Source organism: Fragaria vesca, linkage group LG2, assembly GCF_000184155.1.
Source record: "Fragaria vesca subsp. vesca linkage group LG2, FraVesHawaii_1.0, whole genome shotgun sequence".
Taxonomy (NCBI): Eukaryota; Viridiplantae; Streptophyta; class Magnoliopsida; order Rosales; family Rosaceae; genus Fragaria; species Fragaria vesca.
The window spans coordinates 13,616,893-13,625,781 of record NC_020492.1 but is presented as its reverse complement, the minus strand read 5'-3'; the positions used below and the strand labels follow the sequence as shown (position 1 = coordinate 13,625,781).

The following is an 8,889-nucleotide window of genomic DNA, read 5'->3' as shown; positions in this document are numbered from 1 at the left end:
ATGTGTATTAAGAGATTAGGGGTGTGTATTTAAATTTCTCATTCATATAATCTAGTATGTTATGATTAGGAAATGTTTGAAATCCTTGATCAATGCTAACCTTGAAATGGGTATGGGACAATGACGCAGCTAAATGTGGTTCTTTGAAATGCTATCTTTGCAATATCCTTGATCAATGTTATCTTTGAGATGTTTGAAATTTGGACCAATGCTAAATTTTGACTAGATGATGAAAAATACAAGAGTTACATTTATTATGTCAATAACACAAGGCTCGCTCCCGTTTTTTCGGAGCTGAGAAGTCGAAACCCTAGGTTTCGTGGAGGAGCAGCGGCGCCTTTCAGATCTGCTTGCTTTGGACGCCTCCGGCTTTGGTCTTTGGGAGGCTAGAGTTGAATAGGTCTTCTCGCAGCGTCTCTTCTTACGAGTGTGTTGTTGGTTTTCTGAGTTACAGCTCGTCAGCGAAGGCGTCGACCTCGTCCTCGGTGGTGTGCTGTTAATTTTTTTTGTTTTTGGTGGTGGATTACATGCGTCAGTGATTCGAAGGCTCTACGGCGGTGCCTAGGTCGTAGAGTAGCTGAGAAAGTAGATAAGATCCTTCTTGATCTGACAGAGCCGGTAAGCTTGGTTGTTGATTGCCAAGCCGGAGGTTTACTTGGCCAGTCGAATCGTGGTGGAGGACAAAGGACAACCACCAGAAGGAGATAAGGAGGTGTTTGCGGCAATTGGGTAGGATTTCGGCGACGGCCGGGGGGAGGTATCCCCGAAGAACCCTACTTGGCATCTAACAGGTGAGACTGGGTCGAGGCCTTGGCTTCAGCCCACCTCTCCTTCATTTGCTTGGGCTTTTTTTGTTGCGTTCCTTTTGGTTTTTTACTGGTTCGCTTCCAACGTGATTCTAATTCAAGGCTATTCATTGCTACGAAGGGTGGAGGGGGTACACTGTTGGGTCATTAGGCCCCAAGTCTTTCATGGTAGATGCGGAGAGTTAGGATTACATTTAGGAATAAATTTTGTTAGTTTTAGATTGTCCGCCTTTTTGGACTTAGTTTTTTTTATTTCCCTTCCGAGCATTAGTTTTAGCTAAATAAAGAGCTTGCTCTTAATTTTGTATCGGAGTTTGCTCCTGCCTGACCTAGCAATAGTTGGTCGAATGGCTTCAAGACCAATGTAACATATCCATCTTTTTCAAAAAGAAAGAAAAAAAAAGAAACTCTGGGTTGAAAATGAGGGAATTGACAATGGAAACGTCAATTTTGTTACGTTCATACTTTGTTGAAGTTTGGATCCGGATTTGCCAACCAGCAAAAATTGCTGGTCTCCATGACCGAGAGAGAGAGAGAGAGAGAGAGAGAGAGAGAATTGATTGGTTGGTTATGGAGACCAGCAATCTTTGCTGGTTGGCATATCTGAATCCTTGAAGTTTTGTTTAACGGAAATAGGAACCTAACAATTGAACATCACAATCTTGACCAATTTGACACAAACTTCTCTAACTTTGGACCAATTCAACTTGAAATCCGATCTTTTTGACCTATATAACATCACTTTAGTATTTCAAGTTCCATCACCTTATTACAAGCAAAAAATAAACACTACTCCAGTTTCTATTCTTCAACAATGAACCATTCTCAGTTCTCAACATCTTATATTTCATCATACAAAACTAATGGTTATTTTCAACAAGTCACGACAGCATATGATGAAAAGCAAGATTTAATACTTCGCATGTACGTGAATACTAACCTTCTATGAAGATGATGCTGAATCGAAATATTGTGGTGCAATTCCAGGCCATGTAATGGTCAATCGACCCCGAGAAGAAGCTGCAAACGATTTATGGATGGATTATTTTGCAGAGCCCCCAAGGAATGGTGATGAAAAATTCCAAAGACACTTCCTAATGAGTAGAAATTTATTTTATCGAATTGCAAATGTTGTCAAAGATCATGACAAGTTTTTGGTACAACAACGCGATGGTGTTAGAAAGCTCGCGGGTTGTCGTCTTTACAAATGATCACGACCGTTTTCGAATGCTTGCGTATGGAGTACTTGTTGACGCTCTTATCGACTATTATGAAATTTGTGAGTCTACTGCTATTAGATGCATGAAATGAGAAATTATTATTTGTACCCGGAACACCATTTGTCTTATGTTCCTCTTTAATCTTATTGGTCCAAGTGTTTTATCATTATTTCTTATTGGTTTATTTAATTACTTTTACTTTTTTTTTCCATCCCTGCTGGTCCCCACATGAATCTGAGTTATATGATTAGCCAGGTACACCATATGACAATGTCACGTGGTGTTCCGGGTACAGAGAATAATTACTCATGAAAAAATTTGCCAAGCGGTTATAGAGGTATTTGGACCACAATATAACTCCTTTATATTGGCGAAGAACGTGGCATTCCAGGATTGTTGGGGAGTTTAGATTGCATGCCTTGGTCATGGAAAAATTGCCCAAATAAGGCGGGCATGAATGTACTTAGGGCGGAAGGGATCACCAACTATACTTGAGGCCGTAGCTGATTATGATTTTTGGATATGACATGCACATTTTGGGTCATCAGGCTCCAACAACGATATCAATGTGTTAGAATATCTCACTTGTTTGTGGATCTTGTTGTATCTGTATAATATAAATACCCATGCCATTCTCTCCGAACCGACCACCTCAGGCCACCGGAGAGCGAGGGATTTTCTGTAAGAGTGTAAGATCACACTTTATCCGCTGCAGGCTTCCAAAATATCAGAACATCCAAACTCTTTAACCCTAGCTTTTCATCATAATCCTATCACCAAACAGAACTAAGCTTATAACAAAGTAGAAACCGAAGTTACGTGTGGAATTGCGTGTGGTAGTTCAACCCTTCAAGGCTTCAACTCATACAATAAATTCGAGTTGAATAAATCCATCAATTTCTCCAACTGTACTCATCTCTCTATGGACAAGTCATTAAACATGTAACGCTGTAAGCCAATGAGCCTTCAGTTTATTCACACTACTATATAAATAACCTATATTCTTTCACCCTTTTCACAACATTCCGATATCCCAATATGAAATCCTCATCTCATTTCAAATCCCTCCAAGCTTCTATTTTGGGAGTCTTAGTAATCTTAAGTCTCCTTCACTTTCTCTTCTCATGTTCCACCCTCTCTTTGTCCTGCATTTGGCTTCTTTGCATTGCTAGTCTTTACTACTATTCCTCTCGTCCCAACCCCGTCTTCCTCCTTGACTTCTCCTGCTTCAAACCAGACCCTAACCAGAAATGTAACGTTCACTCATCCGAATCCTTCGTGCTCGGCACGAATCGCTTCTCCGAGGAAAGCATAGGATTCATGCGTAAAATCTTCCTCAAATCCGGCCTAGGAGAAGAAACCTATGCGCCAAAGTTCGTTTTCCAATCCAACCCCGAAGCCAAGTTAGAGTCCGCCATGGATGAAGCTCAGCAAGGCATGTTCTCAGCCGTGAGCTCACTCCTTTCCAAAACCGGCATCCAGCCGTCTCTCATCAACGCCCTGATCGTGACATGTGGCAGCTTCTCTCCGGCGCCCTCTCTCTCGTCGCTGATGGTCAACCGTTTTCAGCTCAGACCCGACGTAAAAACCTACAATCTAAGCGGCATGGGGTGTAGCTCTGGTGTGATATCAATCGATTTAGCTGCTAACTTACTAAAGAAGAGCAAAGAGATTGGATACGTCTTGGTGGTCATTACCGAGAGTATTAGTTTGAACTGGTATTTTGGTGATAGTCGTCCCATGCTGGTAACCAACTGCATTTTTAGGGTTGGTTGTGCTGCGGCGTTGATTACAAATGATCCGAGTTGTCGCCGTGTCGCCAAGATGGAACTCATACAGTCTCTTCGAACTCACCACGGAGCAAGCGACCGAGCATATAAAGCTGCATTTCAAGAGGAAGATGATAAGGGCAACCTAGGTTTTGCTCTGACTAAAGATTTGATTCCAGTCGCAGGGAACTATTTACGTGAGCACATCAAGATTCTGGCTCCCCGAGTTTTACCATTGAATCAACTTGCTATGTACGCCTACTCGGTCCTTTGCTCTGCAGCAACATGGGGGAACAAAAGCAAGTTCAAACCACTATTTGTCCCAGATTTCACCAAAGCTTTTGACCATTTTTGTATCCATACCGGTGGGAAAGCTGTGATCGAGCAGGTGGGGAGGGTTCTGCGATTGGGAGACATGTTGACTGAGCCGGCTCGGATGAGTTTGCACCGATTTGGGAACACTTCGAGTAGTCTAGTGTTCTATGAGTTGGCTTATTTTGAAGCCAAACGGAGAATTAAGGAAGGAGATAGGGTGTGGATGTTGGCGTTTGGGACTGGGTTTAAGGTAGGGAGTCTTGTTTGGAAGTCACTTTCCGATTTAGGTCAACAGAGTGATAATCCATGGAGTGACTGCATTGATAACTATCCATTAAAGTGATAGTACTTCCTTATTTAGAAGTTGGGATTTACTTTTTGTAGTTCTGATTTTGGTGCTCACCCAATGAATTACAAGAGCTGACGACTTATCTACCTGTACGTTTTAATTTACATTTTTTATGTACGATTATTAGCTAAGTTGTTATTAGGTTAGAAAGACTACTCAAATTAAAGTGAGAGAGGATTGAGAATTAGGTTGGAGGCCGGTTTGATTTTCCTCTAATGTAATCACAAAAGAATGTTATGCTTGTGTGAATATACAATCCTGAAGAAAGGGAAAGGGAGCGCGGTGATGAAACAGAAATCAATACTACTCGACCTCGTAGATACTTCTGTAGAGAAAACCATATTCCACTTCGTTGAAAAAAGAAAAAAAAAAACACATCCGGCTAGACTTCTCCTAGGCTTGACGAGAGCATGGAGCTGTGAAGTACTTCCGTGGACTATGGTTTCGGGGGGAGGTTTTCTCTCTCAGGCGGCTTGCTCCTACTCAATAGACCAAGTTCCTGATCTTTTTCGCCAGAATTTCAGATCTTCCGACTCAGGCTAGGTTCGTCTTCATGTAATTCACCTTCCTCTAATATAATTCTAGTAAATTAAACCTTCTTGTATTCCATTCACTTGTTTTGCATCCCAAAAGTCTTATCATGCATCAATGTGTGACTATAGATCGACAGACTGTCAGAGCAATACAATGCAATGCAGAAGTGCAGCGGATGTAGTTGCTGTGAGGTAATGAAGCTCAATAACTTTCTTTCTACATGTAGGGGATCCTACGCGCAATTCATACCGGTCTTGCAGTTTTGGAAACCATACAAGTTAATGAAATAGGTAAAGAAATGAAGAGTAAGAAGCCAGCACCACCTACTCAGTCGATCTCGATCGGCAGCGATGAATAAAGTTAACGCGTAGTTTCGCATTATATAATTGTTATCTTGAGTGGTTGTCGTGCCTTTATTGTGGCAGATACTCACGTTTTGGCTTTTGATCTTCTGATAGTCACTATATATGCGACCTTCCCCAAGTCTTCTGGTAAGCATTTGCTTCACACAATAACGAAGTATACATGATTCGCATATCCAGGTCAGTTGGTGTAATCCTCAATCCTTCGTATATATAAAAAAAATAAAAAAAATAAAAAAATAAAAAAATAAAAACCTTTAGTAAAAGTGCCCTGTGTATATATATAGTAAGTGTAAGATCGCTTCAAGCCTATAAATCAAAACAAAATAATTTCAGATTGCTAAAGAGGATATAATGATCTTCAATAAGCAATCGTTATGGTCTTCAATCGCTTTCCAAATCTCTAAGGCTTGGTTTAGGAGCTTTCTGCTGACCCAGAAATATCCCGACCACGAGTATGCGTATCATTTCTTCGCTGGATTTGGTCGCCATCTTAATTTCCTTGACCAGTGAAGATAGACCTGCAAGCAACAGACCACATCACCCCAAATAGCACATGGCGCTGCACAGCCAAAATCTCAGAATCTTGGCACTCAAAAGTTTAGGAAAAAATAAAAAAATCGAAGTTTGAGCTACACCAAAACCAATATGAGGAGTAAAATTTTTCTTATCATTAACAAATGTATCATCCTTAATTTGTAGGAAAATTCTGCTATACCTAAGGGTATGCTATGCCTGCTGAATTCCATGACCAATTTTGAAACCAATCACCTCCTCCTTTTTTAGTGATAGGTATGCTATACCCTCAGGTATAGAGACAAACCCTAATTTGTATATGTTTTCCCGCCCCCCCCCCCACCCCCAACTTTTTTTGTATGCTTCTTAGTTCTTACTGATCGATGCAATTCTGCTCTACTCTTCCATGCATGTATGACAGAAGCTTTTGCAAAATTCAATCTTGATTTACATATAGCCATCCAGAGTAATTATTTACTGTACCCGAAAACACCACGTGGCACTGTCATGTGGTATACCCGGCCACCTTTGGACCAATGAGATTAAAAGGGAACATAAAACATGTGATGTTCCAGGTATAAATGAAATCTATAAACCAAATGAATCATTAGTATAAGTGCAATTTAAACGTGGCTCCTTTTGCAAGTGCAATTTGTTACTTATCAAATTGTGATGGCTAACAATATTAGTTTGTCACTCTCTGTTTTTGCTGTTGTTGTTTCTATCTTCTGCTAGGTGATTTAGTTGATAGAACTCAATGTGTTCTTATTTGTTTCTGGGCCTTGGGCTCTTTCGGCTTTGCCCCCTCTTCAATGAATTACTCATTTCCCAAAAAAAAAAAAACAACAACATTACTTTCAACACGTACTTATCGACATATTATAAATTGAAGAATAAATTTCAATTTACCCCCCTGAACTTTAGGTTTAAAATCAGTTCGATACCTCATCTTTTTTTTTTAATCAGTTTCATCCCCAAACTTTCAAAATAACATCAATTTCGACCAAAATAACTAAAATAGCCCTTGTTAATTTTTTGGGAAAATATTTTAAATAATACATGAAGTTTGATCCACTGATAGTTTATATACACGAAGTTTCAAAACATAAGTTTCGGTACATCAAGTATGAAGCCCGACCTAATAAACGTACACACGTCATCAGTTTGCATGCCATTACACACATAATGAAGGGCAGAATAGGGTTTTACATAGTCAGGTCTCCCTCTCTCTTAAACTCTCCCCTCCCCGCATCAATTTTGGGAAATCTTCATGAAGGAGAAATTGACAAAACGGGTTCAGTTTTTGTTGAAGGCTCTTTAGCTTGAAGGAAAGCCAACTTAAATGGTACCCATTTGTTCATCCAGAGATGGACCATGTACAACATGAAGACCAATTCACCCATGACATTTTCCCCAAACCTCACTCACAAACTTTGCTGACCCAAACCGTAGCAAATGACCTTTGACTTCCTCTCTGCCGTGCCTAAGCCGCTAACAAAGATAAGTATAGGTTCACCGCCGTATATTTTTAGCCTGGGTATGTTTTACTGTTGGCGAAGACCCAGCGATCATTGTCCATCAATCAACAGCCTGTTAAAACTCTAACTGCTAGCCTCACCCCCGCCGACCAATTCAATTATTGGCATCAATCTCTCATCAAAGTGAAGCCAATAAACTCACACCTGATCAAACAAGTCCTTGAGGTTTTTCGATTTGTTTGCGTTGTTTTGATTGGAATTGTAGTGTTTGTATTTGAAGTAGATCGATGTAGCTGCTGGGTGATGATCGGATACTAATGGCAAGTTCGAAAGAGTGGTGGAGGAAGTTGAGAAGGAGAGAGAGCAGCCTTTAAGGAAAGAACAAGACCAGGTCTGAAAAAAAAAGTGCGAAGTCGATGTGGTACAAACATGTGTGAGGTTATGGACGGAGGCGCCGACGACTACGGCGGTGGTTATTAGCAGAGAGGGCTAGGGGTTTAACTCATTTAAGAAGCAGAACGCCAGAACCGGGGGATATAGAGAGAGAGAGAGACGGTTTTACCCCTTGAAATTGAACATCTGTTAGGCAAATTGACAGTGTAATTGACGTGGTGTATGTATATTAGGTTGGACTTCATATTTGATGTACTAAAACTTATGTTTTGAAACTTCTTGTATATAAATTATCAGTGGATCAAATTTCATGTACTCTTATCAAAATTTTTCCTAATTTTTTTACCTCAATTTTTTTACCCTCTCTCTCTCTCTCTCTCTCTCTCTTCCCATTACCGCCCCTGTTTATCCACCCTACCACTAGCAAGGGCCCCGGCGGCAGCCCCTCCTCCTCCCCAGGCCATCGTCGCCGTCGAGCCTCCACCTCCTCCTCACCACCTCGTCGACAACCGGAGGAGAGCGTGACGCGGCGCAAACGCGGCCAAAGACTGGAGACGATCTCGACGGTGGAGGATCGGGAGTAGACGGTGAGGGAAGTGACGACGGGAAAGGCGAGGCGCAGGCGATGGGCGAGGAGGGCAGGGTCGGTGGAGGAGTCAGAGGGGGAGAGCAGCGCGTGGCCCCAAGGGGAGAGGAGGGAGAGGTCGAGGTCGGAGACGGAGGAGAAGCAGGTCGGGATCAGGTGGAGGTCGCGCGTGTTGCGGCAGAGCGTGAGGGAGGCGTGCGTGGCCCTCTCAACTGTGCGGAATTTGCGGGAGACGGAGTTGCAAGTGCGGGTGTCAGAGTTGCAGGTGCGGGTGTCGGAGTTGCAGGCGGCGTGTACCGGAGCTCCGGGGAGGCGGCTCCAGCGAAGAGGCAGGGCTCTGGTGGGAGCTTGGGGAAGCACAAGCAGGGGAAAACCAGCTCAAGCTGGGTGTCCATATATGGATGCCCATAGCAGTTTCTGGGTGTTCACAATGGCGACGCTTGAGCTTGTTTTCCGGCATCGTCGAGCGACAAGGAGGAGGAGGGGCTGTCGCCGGACATGTGGTCGGAGCTGGGCAGTAATGGGGAGAGAGAGAGAGAGAGAGAGAGAGAGAGAGAGAGA

The 8,889-nt window shown here is 42.4% G+C and overlaps 1 protein-coding gene across 1 annotated transcript; it reads left to right on the top strand.

Annotated features, from left to right (window-relative positions):
• The first annotated feature begins 3,442 nt into the window (after positions 1-3,442).
• Positions 3,443-4,453, top strand: LOC101307175 (3-ketoacyl-CoA synthase 1-like). The gene has a single exon (XM_004292460.1). It carries the CDS (start codon positions 3,443-3,445, stop codon positions 4,451-4,453), a length of 1,011 nt encoding a protein of 336 aa, XP_004292508.1.
• Positions 4,454-8,889: the final 4,436 nt, after the last annotated feature.